At 33.2% G+C, this 19,069-nt stretch overlaps 2 protein-coding genes, 1 long non-coding RNA gene and 1 pseudogene across 3 annotated transcripts; 3 read left to right on the top strand and 1 right to left on the bottom strand.

Annotated features, from left to right (window-relative positions):
• Positions 1 to 435: 435 nt before the first annotated feature.
• On the top strand, positions 436 to 1,172 carry LOC110807001 (dirigent protein 22 pseudogene; annotated as a pseudogene).
• A 1,203-nt stretch (positions 1,173 to 2,375) lies between these two features.
• Positions 2,376 to 6,658, bottom strand: LOC148253629 (uncharacterized). Its single transcript, XR_015812789.1, has 2 exons — positions 6,355 to 6,658; positions 2,376 to 2,596 (listed from the first exon to the last, which is right to left on the bottom strand). It is a non-coding gene; the product is annotated as an uncharacterized LOC148253629 (long non-coding RNA).
• Positions 6,659 to 10,774: 4,116 nt separating this feature from the next.
• Positions 10,775 to 11,703, top strand: LOC110825226 (dirigent protein 22-like). The gene has a single exon (XM_022055683.2). It carries the CDS (start codon positions 10,844 to 10,846, stop codon positions 11,429 to 11,431), a length of 588 nt encoding a protein of 195 aa, XP_021911375.1. The 5' UTR covers positions 10,775 to 10,843; the 3' UTR covers positions 11,432 to 11,703.
• A 5,429-nt stretch (positions 11,704 to 17,132) lies between these two features.
• LOC110809592 (uncharacterized) lies at positions 17,133 to 17,852 on the top strand. Its single transcript, XM_022035469.2, has one exon. It carries the CDS (start codon positions 17,329 to 17,331, stop codon positions 17,695 to 17,697), a length of 369 nt encoding a protein of 122 aa, XP_021891161.1. The 5' UTR covers positions 17,133 to 17,328; the 3' UTR covers positions 17,698 to 17,852.
• Positions 17,853 to 19,069: the final 1,217 nt, after the last annotated feature.

The following is a 19,069-nucleotide window of genomic DNA, read 5'->3' as shown; positions in this document are numbered from 1 at the left end:
TTATAGTGAATATATGAATATTTATTGAATAAAATTAAATTCTGAATTTCCCCCATAAAATCAATATATATATATATATATATACACATCACCAAATCAATTATGGTGAATATAATCAACGAGTTTTCTAATCTAACGGTTATTAATATTTAGAATTTTTATTTTATACTAAAACATTATATAAACATGAGAACATATATATACATATATATGTGTGTGTGTGTGTGTGTGTGTACGTAAATAATTGTAAATAATAATGGTGTGAAATGGTGCCACCTTCACTGACCCACTTAAACTCTTTGTCGGGAGAGTTTGGTGTAACTAACCCTTCCTTCTAAGAACAACAGTGAAAAAGGATATATATATATATATATATATACACACACACACATATATATATATATATTAGCAATTAAAATATCTATAAATTAAATGACTTACACCCACAAACTTGTAAACAAACCAAGTAGACCATTCCATTTTTCCACACACTAATTCTGTCAAAACGCCATGGCAGAAACTTCAAGACTCCTCCTTTCCATCTTATCTTCCCTCCTCCTACTCTCCACCCTCCTCGCCATCCCCGGACAAGTCTCCGGTAAACAAGAACAACACAACGCCGCCGACGACGCAGACGAGAGCTTCATCCTCAGACCCATGAACCGCAACCTTCAGGGTCTAAAAAAGGAAAAGCTCAGCCACTTCCGTCTCTACTGGCACGACATTCTCAGCACCCGAAACCCAACATCCGTAACCGTCGTTCCTCCCGTCAACACCTCTTCGTCGTCTTCTCCGTACACGGCTTTTGGCCAAGTGAACATGATCGACAACCCGCTGACGTTGGGTCCGGATCTGAGGTCTAAAATGGTGGGTCGGGCTCAAGGGTTTTACGCGTTGGCGTCGAAAGAGGAGATAGGTCTGTTAATGGCGATGAACTTTGCTTTCACGGAAGGGAAATATAACGGGAGCTCCATTACTGTGATGGGGAGAAATCCAGTGTTTTCCAAAGTTAGGGAGATGCCGATTGTAGGAGGAAGCGGACTGTTTAGGTTTGCTCGGGGTTATGTTCAGGCTAAAACGCAGCGTTTTGATCCTACAAATGGGGATGCTACTGTGGAATATAATGTTTACGTTTTGCATTATTAAGTAATTAGAAGTTTGCTTTTTGCTTCTCTTAGTATTCTTGAATAAGTCCTTATAACCTATGCTTATATAAACTTTATAAGTTTTTGAAAATAAAAATGAAATGAAATATGTTCTTATTACAAAAATCAAATATAATATTTATATATTTATCAATTATAAATATATACATACATATATATATATATACACGAAAACACAACTTAATTTGAATATAATGTCTCTTAAATATAAATAAACAATACTAATTATTAAGTTAAGTAGTAATTAATTATTTATTAATTATATTAAGTAATTTTACGAATAAAATAAAATAGTTTATTATTAAAATATTATTATTTTTTCATTTATTTTCAATTGGAAAATAGTAGAAAAAAATAACAAAAAAGTAGACAATTGTGAAAGAAATTTGAAAATTTGACAATAATGTGGAAAATTGAATAATTTCACTTGGAAAAAAGTGAGTGGAGTGTTAGAATTTGAGACCTAGGAATTTCAATTTCATATACATATATATATATATATATATAAATTTTAATAAAAATATTAATATTCAACAATTGTAGAATAACTAATTTATAATATTTTATATAAATTAAAATTTTAATTTATTAATATATTATTAAAATTATAATCACCGAATCGAGTTAAATTTTTAATAAATTTTCTTATATTTATGAAAAAAAAATATTTATAATAATTAATTAAATATTAATTCCTTTGTTTTGGAAAAATAATATTTATTTATTATTAAATTTTTTAAATTAAATTAATTATAAACATTTTTTCTCAAGAAATAAAATAAAATTAGAGAAAAGTGAAGTCTAAGCATATGAAATAAACTTTTTACTCTAAGAAAATATATTAATATTTTACGACCCGCATGGTCATGTAATTATTAAAAGGTGAAGGCGTGCACCGGTTTGCTTGCAATTTCAGTTTTGGTTGCTATAAATACATACATATATATATATATAATATTAAAAATTAAATTAAACTAAATCTAAAAAATAATAAGCAAACTTGTATTAAATCAAATAATATGAATATGGAAGCGTAACTAAATTTATAACAAAAAAATTTTCGTGTTAACTGTTTTTTATATTATTTATTTTTGTTATTTTTTATTTTAGCAATTATAAAATGAAAAATTATAAATATAGTATTTGCGCATATTATAAACTCACACTTAAATCTGATGTATTAAGGTTCGTGTAACGATCCCGGAAATATTAAAATGAAATGAGTATTTAAATATATCAAATGCGGAAGCGAGATCAAAATTTCAGTTAACATCCCTTACACGAAAACCAAAAACGTACTTAAAATGTAAAAGATTAAACTAACTAAAAGAGGAACTCGAAAATAAAGCTACGAGTATGACTACAGAGTCTCTAGGCATCCCTTTCGTCCTCCTCCTGCGGAACGGGCTCGGGAACCATGTCTTCCTGATCTGAAATGGTTAAATAAGGAGTGAGCTACACTAGCCCAGTAAGAACATCACGATATCTCACCGTCACGGAGGTAAAGGCGGGTAGAAAACACAAAAAAGACCAATGGAGCATAATTTGCAACAAATCCTTTTATTTATGATAAAACCTTTTATCATCCACTTACCTCGTTAGAATTCATAAAACATTATACGAAAAACAATAACATTATCATAATCATGGAACAATATAAACTGTAAAACATAACACTTATCATGCCTCTTGTAATTCAATCATTATACAACATATATTTTTCTCATTTACCAGCCTACTAGTATCCGTGGGGGTCCATAGGGGTCCCGCTACCCGTTAACCTTTAACATTCATAATCAGTTTCCAGGGTCGTCCCCATACCCCGTCCGGTATGGGCGCCAAAACCATAAACCTCAATACCCCGTCCAGTATGAGGGTGAAACGGGCCGTCCCCATACCCCGTCCGGCATGTGAGACCACAATCCCGGTAGGGTTCCCTACGGACCCGGTCCGTCCACCATCTCCCAGGATATCTAGTCAGGCTGACCCCATAATACAATTATCGGTCTACACAATCTTTTATTTTTCTTTTCCTCAGTCAGCATCATCAATTCACATTTAAACAAGCAAATCGTAATTCATGCCAAACAGACAACATGCAGTATCAGTTTTTCAGTCATTCAACCCATAATAAATAAAAACGTAGTATATGCACACAAATCTGTAAAATAAACACATCAAACCTCATTTTGCATTTAAAGCAGTAAACAGGCCAAATAACAGTAAATCACCAATCACACTAGACTCGAGCTCCATTAGCCACCTTAAGCAATTTCACACATTCGTTAATTCAAGAAATACCGTTTTATCATTTTGAACTTTAATACCGTGATAGGAAATAGAGTGAGGGGTCCTTACTTGTTTTCGGGATTCGAATTACGATTCACAGTGCGCCTACAGGCCGTCCCTAATTTTTCCTGAATTTTTTCCCGGGGAACTGAAACACACTAACGGTACCTGCACGTGTTCCAAAAAATCTCAAATTAGGCTCAGGGCCCCTTTTTGGCCAATATCGCAACTCCGGCACGGCGGCTCCGCCGTGCTCCGGCGACGGCGCCGCCGCTGGCGGCGGCGAGTCGCCTCGGGTTGGCTATTTTCGGCCACACTCGCATCGGTTCCTGTGAGAAAACAACCCTAGGGCCCTCGAGGGGCCAAAAAATCACGGAAAAACGGAGCTTACCGGCGGCGGCGCTCTCGGGTGCGGCGGCTCTCCGGCGAGGTTCGTGTTTTGGTGATTCGGCTCCGGTCAACCTGTAGAGAAAAGAATGATGATCACGGTGATATAAAAATTGCATCAAACGGAGGCCGGGAAGGGCCTCGTCGGAGGCAAAAACCGAGAGGGGGCGCGGCGGCGGCGCCGCTGGCCTTCGGCCGCGTATTCCGGCAGTTTGGCCGGGATTTTGGCTTCGATTTGGCCACATGAGGAATCAGCGTGAAAAAATGAGTCGGGGGTATGAAATTTACCTCGATCGGCGGTCGGAAATTTCCCCGGTGCGGCGGCGGGTGGCGGCGGTCGGCCTCTGGTTCGTCTTCTCCGGCGAGCGGCAGGCGGCTAGGGTTTGTGGTCTGGTGTGGGGGTTCTATTTATAACCCCTTGCCTTTTGATCTCAGCCGTCCATTTCGTTTTAATCTGGACCGTTCGTTTTTGATTGAATCTGGGCCGTCCGTGCGATTGTATCTGGGCCGTCCGATCGCGTGATTGATCTGGGCCGTCGGATCGCACCCACGCGGATCGCCAACGTGGCCCCTTTTCGGAGCGACGTGGTCTTGCCACGTGGCAGACCCCGGTTGGCCGGGACTGCTGACGTGGCTGCCGACGTGGCTTTTTTTTTTTTTTCTCCTTCTCCTTCTCGGTCCGGGCGCTACAGTTCGTAACCGATTAACTTTAATTGATCACTTTTAAATTGGTCAAATAAACTAATTGTAACGCCTCGATTTTTTTTTTTTTGCATCAGCGCCGTTACATCAACTTTATTAGTATACGTGGCGTAACATGTATCATCCCATAAACAAATTCGGTCATACACGTAGAAAATGTTCAAATCAAGTCATTCAATTTCTAAAATTTCTCTATTGTATATCCGTCATTATAGTAGCTTACGAATTGACAATTTCTCGTTTCAAAATGAGTTACTTGCTACCAATTATGTAATTATTCCGTTGTACTAGTCACACTCTCTACTCCATCTCCTATATACGTTAAGTTCGGAAGCATGCAGCTCTGGTTCAGTCTTCGATACTACTTCATCTGTAAGTGATAGGTAATGAGTATACACAAACTCAGTAAAGTAAATTCAAATTACAAACATGGCGTGGAAATCCAATTAAATGCCTAATCTCCTAGTTTTCCTCCTGTTCCATTGGTCATGCCATCTTTTTTACCCATACTCTCATCCTCTTACTCATCTACCCCTATCGTAATTACCACATCTCCTCGATGAAAAATTATCAACTCTACTATGTGTAGTCAACACATTAAACCCCCCCCCCATCAATATTTCCAATGTGCTGTCCCCTCAACCCTGACCCGGCCACTCACCCGCACTGTTACTCCTAGAAAAAATCCCCCCAATCGTCACCAATATCGGCGACCCCTTTTTCTCACCACTCGACCCCAACTGGCCACCCACATACACTGTTAGTATTTCCTTCCATCACCAATATCGGTGACTCAACTCGTACTAATCTGGCAACTCCCAGACATCACCAATATCGGTGACTGACTTACATTTTTAAGTAACGACAACCAATATCGGCGTTCCAATCCTAAGCCAATATCACAGCTAATAAGATACCATCTCCACAATCATACTCAAGTACAACATATACAAGCATATTTAATAAACATACAAGTTAATTCAATTTAAAATATTTATAAGTAATCAACATCTCTATATAATTTTTAAATATACAATCACACTTATATTGCGCGCACACACACACTCGTTGTTACTGTTCTCCATCCTACTTCCTAATCTCTTTCTCTCTCACCCAACAACTCACCTCTATTAACCACCTACAAGCCCGCACTTCTTTCAAACTATCCCATACTCTCTGTCTCTCCCTTCTCTCACCTTTGCCTTTCTCACTTCATCGCACTTTTCTCTCTATCACCCTCAATCACCCTGTAACCCCCCACGTTTTCATCAAAAACACGTTCCCTGCATTCTGTTATGTCTATCTCTCCCTTCTATCTCTCTTCTCATGCCAATACCCCTCCAGACTCTCTCTATGTCTCAATTCCCCTTCTACAACCCGATTTTGGTATGTTTTCCCTATCTTTCCCTTTTCCTTATGACCGACTAGAGCACACACACATTTTTTTTCGCCTAATAATCGCATCTCTTATCTTCTTCTCGTATGGTAATCATCTAAATTTCACTCTCTTGCATGTATTTTGCCTAATGGCTCTTCCTCTCTCTTGACTCATCCTTCTTGTACCTATTTACTTCTCCTCCCATGGATTCCCCCACTCTTCTTCACTCACAATCCTAATCGGACCTTCCAGTAACCGTAACCCTTCTTTTGCTCTCCTATTCCTTCAGGAACCTATCTCATCCACCAATTCCCAACACTGCCCCTATGATATCATAGAAATTCAAATGCCAGATGCCATTTTAATGTTTACAATGTTTGAGTTTACATTACAAATTACCATTTCTATGTTTGAAATTCAAATTCACCATACCTCCGGTCTCCATTGTCCTTCACACTGCCACAACTCACTCAGTCGTCTTAATCGTCTCCTCGCTGGACCCTCTCCCATCCTCAATCGACTCCTCATTTCCTCTCTTCTAGTCTCTTCCTTCTCCAGCTTTCTCTCTCTCGAATTTTCAATCGATAATCTCCTATCTTCCCTTCCTGTTTTTCCCTTTTCCTCTTTTTTTTTCTTTTATTCATCCTATTTATACCCCACCTACTAATCATCCTACTCGTCCATTCCTATCTCACAATCTGCACCGTTCATTCTCACCCTTCTCCCTATTCTATACATATATATATATATATATATATATATATATATATATATATATCCTTATTATTATTATTATTATCATTCTTTTTTTTTACAACCCAAAAACTCAGTTATTACACTGATAGTATGTTACGCACATAAAAGTCCATATTAAGTTCACATGTTGATAAAATATCTAGTAAATACAAGTTAACTTTCGTTTTTGGTTACTGTGTGTAATATCCGGGCCCGATTGGGTTTAATTTTAACATTTAAAATGTATAAAAATCTATTTTTGAAATTAATAAATTTTAATTTAATGTGAAATTAGGAAAAAATAGGTTATGAATGAAATTGAAAATAATTTTAAGAAAAATGGATAAAAATTTAGGTTCGGTGGATGTTTTTGAAAGAAAAATCAGAAACTAGGGGTCAATGCAAATAAAAAAGAATTTGCCATGGAGGGCCACCCAGTTAGCAACCTTGACGAACCGAACCGCGCCACGTGGAGAGGCATACTGTCGTCGATGCCACGCGGGCGATCCGCGTGCCCTACGATAGAATGACCCAGGATCAATCCCACGCGCATGGACGACCCGAATTTATTTTTTTTTTAAACACGATTGAACGACCGAGATCAAATCGCGATGAACAATCTAGATCTATTTTTTTTTAAACGCGATTGGATGGTCGAGATCAAACGCAATGAACGGTCAAAATTAATGCGAGATGAATATAAATATTTTACATCATACTAAATCAAAACCCTAGCCGCCAGCCTCCCGCTGAAAAAGAAAAATCAGTCGCCAGAGAAGGAAGCCGACCACTGATCGCCGCCGCATCAGATCCACCTCCGACCGCCAAAAAATATAAAAATTCTCCTACTCGCTTGAAATTTGATTTCGAGATTCCCTGTTACCATATCGGAGCGAAATGAACGGCGAGTGAGCTGAAAACTGCGGGCAAAACCCGCAATATCCTCTGATAAGCCCCTTTTTTTATTTCTCGTTTCGTGCGATTTTTTCACTGTTGTGTTCACCGTTCTGTTTTTTATAGGTTAACTGAAGAAAAAAAACTTAGTCGCGAAGGTGAACTGACGGAGTCGACGCACCCAAAAAATCTCACCACTGGTAGGTTTCTATTTTCTAATTTTTTTCCGGTCAATCAAGGCCCCTTAATGTGTTTGTTTACACGAATATGTATAAAGACAGCCAAAAACGTCCAGATTGAGGTAAACCACTGCCGCGGGTGATGGTGCTGTCACTGGAGCACGGTGGTGCCGCCATGTCAGAACCCCAAAATTGGCGAAAAATGATTTTTAACACAAATTTTGGATATTTTAGGGTATTTTTAGGTGCGTAAAGCGTGTTTTAATCTTCTTATAAAAATTCAAAAAATCTAGGGACCGCTAGTATATGCAGTAGAAAGTTTGGTGTTTTGGACACTGATTCGGGTAAGAATCCATCAACTTATTTTTTATTATAAAATTGAAGCTTAATAATCAATAATATAATATTTTATAAAATTTAAAAAAATTAAAAAATAATTATAGGTCACTAATGGAGGCAGAATTGGTTAGTTATTTATTTGTCACGTTTAATTTTACAGCTTTAAATATATGATGATATATTGAAATGGTTAAATAATTCAGTTGTACTTTCTTAAAGCATATATCGCTTGTCTTGCGTGATTTACGGTTGATTTATGAAATTTGAAATTAACATGCAAATGAAAAATTGTTTGGTTATGTAAATTAATGAATGATTATCTTACTAGATATTCTAAGAGATGGTGGATGGATCGAGTACATAGAGAACCCTACCGTAAACGTTACCTCATACTGGACGGGATATCGATGGATGATACTTTTGGCGCTCATACCAGACGAGGTATGAGAACGGCCCGATTCACCCTCATATCGGACGAGGTATCGAGTGATGGTACTTTTGGTGCTCATACTGGACGGGGTATGGGAAGGACCCGATTCACTCTTATACCGAACGAGGTATCGGATGATGGTATTTTTGGTGCTCATAGCAAATGGAGTATGAGGACAACCGGTTAGTTGATAAGTTTAGATATTAGGTTCACGCATAATGGGACATCTCTATGGATCCCTAGAGATACCAGTAAGCAAATAAAAAAAGAAAGTTATTATTCTTACTCATTTGAATATGAGATCATAATGTTATTTGAGTCGTTGTCTCTATAAGTCGATTTTTTAAATCTCATAACGGTAAGTATGTAATAAATGATTTTCCTTATGATAAATGAATTTACTTAAATTAAAACCTCCATTTGCTGTTTTTATGATTTTTACCAACATTCAGGAATCGGTGAGTAGTGTGATATTTTTATTGAATTAGTATAGCTCACTCATTCCCCTATTAACCATTTCAGATCAAGAAGATCAATATCTAAATTCGCATCAGTAGGAGGGCTGTAAGTAGATGTCCATCCAGATCCTATCAAGAGTTAGTGGATGTTAACCTCCCTACAATATTTATTTATAATTTTAATTTGTTGTTACATTTTTTTTATAAATAATTATGAAATGGACATTTATGTAATCCTATTGGGCATGCTAATTTATGTGTAATGAATATAAATACTAACGTTATTATATGCTTTTGTATTTAATTTATGACCTTATTTTCAATTAAATTCTGGCCCTTTACACTGTATGTATATATATATATATATATATGAGAATGTTATGTTACTATATTAATTATTTCATAATATATGTTAAATTTCATTTTTGGTTCCTATATATATGTATGAGAGAATTTTGTGTTACTATAAGATGCCGGCTATGTCATAATATATGTTAAATATCAGTTTTGATTATATATATATATATATGAGAGAGAATTTTATGTTACTATATGATGCCGGCTATGTCATAATACATGTTAAAGTCAAGTATCATATAATTGTATATATGAGTAATGACACTCTATCAAAAAAATTATTAGATTTAATGTTAACAATATAAATTTAGATATATATATATGTATTGAATGTCTTTATATATAACACCTTTAGTAATGTAAGGTCATAAAAATAAGAGAAAGAAATATATATTTACAGAGGACATATAAAAATGTATTTTTAATTGCATATAACATATATATATATATATACATGTATATATAGTGAGAAGTCAACATGCTGAATTAATGCTAAATTTTTTAGTCTTTGACTTTGAATTATCAAATTAATAAATACTAATATATATTTATTTCATTGTTGGTTGACTTTTATTTTCTTAAGCCATGTATAACGTTTCTTTATTTTTCAAATAAAAAATATATTAATATTAATTTTATATATATATATATAACAAAATTAATATTATAATACAGATAATAATTAATTATTTAAAACTTTTAACTATAATTTTTATATATACATATATATATAAGTAATTTGCATTTTTTATATTTATTACACACGTTTTAATTATTTAAAAAATAAAATAAAATAAATCGTTAAATCTTTACATGGATGAATCAGGTTTCAGCCGTTGATGGGCTGGACCCCACTGGACCCCACCACGCCCCCAGCCCGTACTGAGACGTTTACTTTTCCGTCAATTACAACAGCTCTTTTGCCGTTTGCCAAGAAAGTCAAAAGTCAAAAAGCCGGCCATCCAATTAAATTTTAATTAACGAAAAACGTTTAAGACATTTAAATATATATATATTTTTAAACAAATATTTAAATATTATCACTCTTACGGTAAAATGTAAAAAAAAAACATAAATAATATTTAAATAATTATTTAATTATAATATTTTTAAATATTTAATATTTATCGGGAAATGCAGAAAAATAAATATTCAAAATTATCAATTCTGTTTTTTTTTTTTTTAAATAATTATCTCCGTAAATTAATAATTCAGGGGGTGGAAAAATTAGTAGACAGCTATAAAGCTTTATCCCTAAGAATCAAAGACCATTTATTATAATTCTTTCCGAATGACCAATCATATCGTGCCACGTCATCAGCTAAATTAAAAAGGCAAACCAATGGTTGACCAAAATAACAAGAGTTGACAAACAAAACAGAAATCAACCCTATATTAAAACTCACTCTTCCTCTCTCTCTCTCTCTCTCTCTCTATATATATATATATAGTTATGTATGTATGTATATATATACCAGATACAAATCACATATTTATGTGGTAAAGAGGGTGACACCCCAATTGTGAAAATGGGTAAGGTTGTTTTTCCCATCTCTGCCATTCAATTCATCATCTTCTCTCTTCTTCTGCCTTCATCTTCCCTGGTTAAAGTTCAGGGAGACCATATCGATTTCGTAAGAACTCTAAACAAGAAGACTCTCGATCTCCAAAATGAAAAGCTCAGCCATTTTCGAGTTTTCTGGCACGACATTGTTACCGGATCCGACCCGACAGCCATCCAAATCCTTCCTCCAGCAAACAACACGAAATTCTCATTCGGCAAGGCAAGAATGATCGATAATCCCTTAACGTTAAACCCTGAACTGAACTCGACGCTAGTGGGAAGAGCTCAAGGGTTTTACGCTTTCTCTTCGCAGCACGAGATCGGGTTGTTAATGGCGATGAACTTTGCTTTTACAGAAGGGAAATATAACGGGAGTACGATAACGATAATGGGTCGGAACACGATATTTTCAGAGGTGAGAGAGATGCCGGTGATCGGAGGAAGCGGGCTTTTCCGATTTGCGAGAGGGTATGTGGAAGCTAGAACTCATACGATCAATACGACGACGTCTAATGCGATTGTTGAGTATAATTGTTACGTATTGCATTATTGAACGTATAGTTTTTATGTTTTTCTTGAGAATCACGTTTCAAGTGCCTTCCGAGTCATGCTTTGTCTCACTCTTCGTGATAAATGTAGGGTTGGTTGGGATAATTATTTCCGAAACATGGGTTAGGTTCGATATACATACGTATACATATATACATATATGTGTGTATGTATATGTGTATGTATATGTGTATGTATGCATGGGTTAGGCAAGAAATGATTATGATTAGCTATGTGATTTATTTAAATATTCTTTTTTGAAAGCTCTTTACTCTATTTGTAGTTGTACTTTACAAGGTATATATATATATATATATATATATAATTTGATGGATTTATTTGTAACCCAACTCAACTTAGTTTTTCTCTATACGTTATGTTTCAATATATTTTAATAAATCTATTATATTTATTAATAAAAATAATATTCTATATAATTTAAGTTATTTTAATTATTTAACTTAATTTATTTTCTCATTAAGAAAAAATAATAATTCAATTAACGTAGAATTTAAGATGTTAGTTAATGAAATGACATATAATGTTTATTTATTTAACATAAATGTAATCTAAACTTTATTATATTTAATTTTTGTTTCATTTTTCACCACCTTAAGTTTATATGTATATATGCGTGTGTATGTATAGATGCATGTATAGGCGTAGATATATATATATATATATATATATAGGAAGTCTCACGACGCGTTTTGACTTTTTTCTTTCTTGGTTTGGTCCTCTTGTTTTATTCTCTCTTGGTGTTGAAATTATTGTATAAGAAAAAAGTGTGTGAATACATTGAATTAATTCAAGATTCTTAATTAGTAAAACAAATTTATATTAATTAAGTTGGTTTTATCAATAAAAAACAATTAAATTTGTATAATTATACATTAAATATAGAAATTCAATGAAAATAATTTTTTTTTGAATAAAATACAACATAAATCTAATATATAACGACAAGAAAATTAAATTATATAGTTTTAGAAAATTAAAAAAAAATATATAATTATTACAAAAATAATATAAAAATAAAAAAAACCCATAATTTTTTAATATCTAGATGGCCGGCTCTCGACATAACCTTATAATACGCAATATATAGTTTACTCGGGTCATCTACATCCGCCCATATATATGTGTCCATATGTACATAGATTCGCGATATGTCAAGCCATGTTAAAGTTCTTCGTTTTGTATCGAATTAAACTAACATACTCCACTTTTGCAAACCTCTATCATACGAGATATTTAATATGTTAGTTACGTCACTGCACGGATCGATATGCACAACGACTAGTATCCATCGTTTACTGGTATGATACCATATATATATATATATTATTTATTATAAAAAAATAGCCTTTGGAATTAAAAAAACTTTAGAAAAAGTGAGTGAAGGTGGTGGTGATGATGATGGTGAGTTTATTATTATTTTTTTATCATATAAAAATGAATTATAATAAAAAAAATGTAAAGTGAAATTGGTATAAATAGTGATAGATACATGCATACCAATAAGAGGGCACCACACCAAAAGGGAGATATGAAGATGAGAATATAAATAATTGAAAGTCATTAATGATTCATTTGGAAGAAATTAATTAATTAATTAATTAATATTATGTAATTAATCATGAAATTAATATATGTGTCGTGTAATGTGATCACTATAATTGTATAGAACATTTTGTGTCATGTGATTTTGGTCCCAATCATTTATCTAATCTTACATATATGTATATATGTATATGTATACACACACACACACCATAATTTAATCAATAATTTCTTATGATAATTAGTATTTAAATTTAAAATTTTAAAATGAATTAATTTTTAAGGTATTAAAATGTGATTTAAAATTTTTTATATTAAGAAATTAAAGAAAATTAATTTTTTTTTTAAATAAAAATATTATTGATCAAATTATATTGTAATAAATATTTAATTAGAAACTAATTTTATAATTTCAACTTAAAAATTATTGTTGTGTTGTGAAAATAGAAAAAGTTAAAGTACATGCCAACCCAAAAAAAGAAAAAGATAAGAGGCTAAGCAAAAGATGACATGGACCACTTACATATCTACATACTTTTTATTTTCTTTATTTTTTTCCCATAAATAATTAATTTAATATGTATAATTTCTTATATATATATATATATATATACAGATGCTTATATGTATGAACTATGAGAACCAAACTTTTTCTCTTTCATTTTTTTTAATTAGTATCATAATAAAATTTACATGGTCGGTCTGACGTGTCACACTCTTATTGGTTGGAACATTTTATCTTAAAATCTTGACTATAAAAAAGATGTATTCTCATATTCCTCTTGAAAGCATCCTTATGGTGTAAGGAATAAAATTAGATAAAATAAAATTCAAATACTACATTCGTATCGAATCAATAAGATCTAAAATTGAATTGAAAGCGTATCTGAATTAATAGTATAAGAAAATTGCACGTTATGTGATACATCTTCAAAATTAGCGTGTAGTTATTTGAAGTTTTCTCACTCTCTATTTCTGATGATGAGATGACATAATTAAAAAATTCTACGTGTAATTTGAAGACCATAATTGCATATTTATAGACAAATTTGTCAATCAACTCTCTTTATTCATAATTTGACCAATCATAAAATTTAAAATTACAAATTTAATCTCTATATATAAAAATTCACACTTTTATTTGATGCATTAAACTTCAATATACCCTTAACTTTATCAAATCATTTTAAATGAACTCAATTAATTTGACAGTATTTTATGCACAATAATTTTATATATAAACTCACATTGTTGATTAAAACTCAACATGTGACGTCCAAGATGTTACGTAACATACACCTCATATCCAAACACATAACCTAAAAAGTCCTCCAAATCAACTACATTCTATGTATTTAAAATCATCGAGGTTAGCGAACAATATATTCATCCATCAAATTTTAATTCCACTATAACATGGAAAATCAACAAAAAAAACTCATGAAATGTTCCCAATCACTACTTGAGTATCAAATGAACAAGCATCCTGTACAATCTATTACATATTTATCTCTCTAATCTCTGGCTTCCCATAGGTGGGATCTCTCAAGTTGGGACTTTGGTTCCCTCTTCATTCTTATTGCATATGCAAATAGCATAAAATAAGCATAATTTAGCCCAATAAAATAAATTCAAAACTCAAATATGATATGAAAATACATTTGGACATCCACTCAAGTATAACCCCACTCCCCATCTTCCTACTCCTCTCACCACACCCTCTCCTTATTTCACCATACTCTGTTCTTAATTTACTTCCCACCAAACACTATATCTTTGTTCAGCCATACAAGCCACTTCTCGACCTCAATCTGGCCACACACACACACACACACACCGACCTTTCAACCACAACACACTCATTTCTCGGTTGGTTAGCCACACACGCACTCCATTTCCACCACTTCACTCAGCCACGCACACTAGCCTTTCCTAGGCCACACAGGCACAAATACCAACAATGTATAGCCACACACACACATTAGCCGCCTTGGTCACAAATACAATTGTTTTACACTGCCACACCCACACACATCGGCCTTTTTTTTTTGCCACACATATCGGCAGTACATTGCCACTCACACAATTGGCCTTCCCTTGGCCACACACTCCGACCTTCCCTAACTATACATACACACGCACCGGCCTATCACTGGCCACACACACACAAAATACAATCTACACGTCTGTAAATACCGATACCAAAATCTGCACCACAACACCCAACTCTGTCACCGCCAACAACGATGCTTTAACGTTTATCTCCTTTAGTTCGGTACCTCACCAGCAAAATCACCATCGATTTCTCCCAATCCTCGGCCTAACTCCAGTTCCGCCGATCCTCTTCCCTCTCCATCCCTTACACTCAGCTCACTATCCATTTCACACCTCCTTTCCTCCTCTCGTTCAAGAGTCCTTCATATCAATAACCTACACAGAAATCCAATCTTTATATCAACATAACAATAACTGAGTATAGGAATTTATTTTACCTCTAGCTTCCATCTCCTTCTAGCTCAGTAAAATCCTCTTTACCGGTACGTTTCTTCGTCCCGCTGTTATTGATCTCTCTTTCCCCTCTTCCCTCTCCTTCTTTCCTGTCGATCAATTCCCTCTCTTATCCCCTCTTTTTATTTTTCTCTTTTTTTTTCACTCCCTTTTATATGTCCTCCCCTCTATTAAATCCTACCTATCCATTCCTAACCCTATAATCCCCACCACTTATTTAGTTGACTATCTCCCCCATTTGATTTTATTAAGGTATTATAATACTCCCACCCTAAAAGAAATTTAAATCCTCAAATTTTGACAATATCACCTGAAATAGTTGTGGATAGGTAGTCTTTATTTCATCCTCCCATTCCCACGTTGCCTCTTCATTATTTTGATGCTGCCACAACACTTTCACCATAAGTATTACTCAACTCCTCAATTTTTTTTCTTGTCTTTTCAGGATACCGATCGGTTTTTTCTCATACGTTAAATCCCTTTTCAACGAAATAGACTCAACTTGTATAATACGTATCGAGCCGGGATGATACTTCTGCAACATTGATACATAAAATACATTATGAAGCCACGCATACTTCAAAGGAAGTGCTATTCTATAAGCCACTATCTCCACCCTTTCAAGAATCTCAAAAAGGCTTATAAACCGATGACTCAATTTTCTATTCTTCCCAAATCTCAATAAACCCTTCATTTGGAATACCTTCAGGAATACATGATCTTCTACCTCAAAAGTCAAGTCTCTCTTTCGGTTGTCTGCATACGGATCATCAAAAAATAAAAAATCCTCATTAATTATTTTCCAAGCACAAAATTTAATTTCAAAAATATTTTTTTCTTCTAATTAGATATATAATGAACTAAAATATAATTAATTTAATTTTTTTTATACAATTCATAAAAAGTAAAACATTTTCAAGAATAACTTGAAGTTGTATTATTTATTTTAATTTACTCATTTAATTTATTAAATGGTGCAACACTAATATTATTTTTTCATGATTAGATTGGTGAAATTTTTCCAAAGAAGTCAAGACTTATGTAGATCATTCTCGACCATTTTCACTTTTGTTTTTATACATGTATATATATATATGTATGTATATATAGTATACTTCCTCTTAAGTAATCATTATTTTTTCTTTCTCTTTTCTTTAAATAAATATTTTTAAACAATAAGTAATTCTTTTTGTGGCAGAAAGTGCTGTCAATTACTTTGAAAGAATCTGTCTGCACAAACTTGCTAAAACTACAAAAAAAAAAAAAAAAAAATCCTTCAAAATTAAGAAATTTTTTTTTATTCTAATAAAATATATTATTAATCAACTAATATTTATAAATTTATTATAATATAATCTTAAATTATTTATAATACAAATTTTTTATTATAAACACGAGACACATAATTTAACTCGAACTCATAATTTTTATTATATCGTAAACTTTGTATTATGAGACTCAAATTCATAATATTTGTATAATGACTTTGTAGCAAAAATTTTGTTGCTAAGAAGAATTTTAGTTACACTTTTACTTTATGTGTGTGTGTGTGTATGTATACATATATAGCTCCCTATATAAACTTCACAAATAATTTTTCTTCTCCACAAAACTTCTCCAGAGAAAAATTAAAAGAACATTTCAACTCATACCCATCATACTTTTACTTTATGTGTGTATGTATATATATATATATATATGTAGATATATGCATATGCATATTTAGCTCCCTATATAAACTTGATAAACAATTTTTCTCCTCCACAGAACTTCTCCAGAGAAAAACTAAAAGAACCTTTCAACTCACACCCATTTGACTCAAAATAAGCCATGGCCAGACCTTACAACTCTTCGTACTTAGACTACTTCTCCATCCCTCTCCATCTCTGCTTCTTCATCTTCATCCTCTTCTCCGTTTTAGGGTTTTCATGGTACATAAACTACGAGTCCAAGTTTGAAGACATCTTGTACCAGCTCAAGCTCTTCCTCATGCTCTCTCCTTTCTTCTTGCTCCTCCTCGTCCACCTCCTGTCGCCGGCCGGCGGCTTCTCGTTCTTCCTGCCGTTGCCCGAGAAGGATTCGCTCCACAGAGCCGGAGGATCGCCGTGGGGGGTGGCCTTCTTGCTTGTATTCCTTCTGGTTATGGTTTCCTACCAGTCTTCGCTTCATGAACGTTGGTTTCCTTTATTGGTTAAATGATTTTTTACTAATAATAATTAATTATAAATATAAAAAATCATATATATATATATATATATATAATTGTATGTAGTAATTGTAATGAAGAGAGTTGGCTTAGCATGCTTTGTTCGTTTTAGTTATACAAGAAATGCAAACCCAGCTGCTTTAGTTAATTAATTTTGTGCAATTGTACTAATCTTTGATGGTTAATTTAATAATTTCAACTTTTATATATATATATATATATATATACATATAAAGGCAGTTTTCTTAGTGATTAAGAGCATTATGATTAAAATTAGTATAGTGTGTATAAAGTTTAGTTCATTAGTGTATTCTATTATAGTTGAATAAAATAGTTTGCAATCGTGCTTATATCTTATATGAATGTTAAGATAATTAATCTTATGAATCACTTAATTTGATTTTTCTCATAAATTTCTTCTACTTACTCTAATTAAAGAAAACTAATTATTATATAATTTTTCTTTCGCTAAATATGTAGTAATTCATTGGAAGAAAGTCTATGTAAATCCCGAAAACTTAATGGAAATGAAGATACTGAATTAGTAAAATAATAGCGGAATCAATTATTAGTTTAAGATTTTACATTCCTTACACGGTAAATCAGGATGTCCAATAAAATTATAGGTATGTCCATTTTTTTTAATTAAAGTTAAAATAATAGAAACAGAAAAGAAACTAGAATCCTATAAGGTTAACTTCCACTGAACAACTCTGATGGGATGAGAAATATAATTTTTCGTCGTAACTTCCTTGTGGTTCAGGATCTGGATCTTGATCTTCCTAATATGAAATTGTTAAATAAGGGAGATGAGCTATACTAATTTAGTAAGAATATCAATATTTTAACACTGATATGGAAAACTAAATGTTGATAAAAATCGTAAAACAACTCATTGAGCCATTATCCATTTTAAATAAATTCATTTAATATAAAAAAAAAGTTAGTTTCATACTCACTTTTTTGAGTTTTCAAACCGACCTATGAAGGTAATAATTAGGTTAGCAATTTATTAGACATTTAAAGAAACAGTATGAGTAAACATTACTTTTTTATCTACTTACCGGTACCTCTGGGGACCCATAGGGGCTTCAACTATGCGTGGACCCAATATCTAATTTATCAATTAACAAGTTGTCCCCATACCCTATCCGGTAATGAGCGTGAAACATACCACCGCCTCAATATCTCATCCGGTATGGGACTTCTCAGCCCCGTTCGACTAAGATAATGTCAACGGTAGGGTTTGCCTTATACCGGGTTCGTACGCTCTATGATACTCGATAAGCCTTTTATGCACATATTCGCATCATTAACTAGCCACCAATTATACACAATCATTTCATACTTACAGATATATAGTAC

Source organism: Carica papaya, chromosome 6 (assembly GCF_054855325.1).
Source record: "Carica papaya isolate Zhongbai chromosome 6, ASM5485532v1, whole genome shotgun sequence".
NCBI lineage: Eukaryota > Viridiplantae > Streptophyta > Magnoliopsida > Brassicales > Caricaceae > Carica > Carica papaya.
Note: the sequence above shows the minus strand (reverse complement) of the source record. Positions and strands in the feature narration are given on the sequence as shown.

What these genes read in the sequence shown, in the direction of transcription:
- LOC110825226 (XM_022055683.2), top strand. Translation starts at nt 10,844, where the DNA reads ATGGGTAAGGTTGTTTTTCCCATCTCTGCCATTCAATTCATCATCTTC.
- LOC110809592 (XM_022035469.2), top strand. Translation starts at nt 17,329, where the DNA reads ATGGCCAGACCTTACAACTCTTCGTACTTAGACTACTTCTCCATCCCT.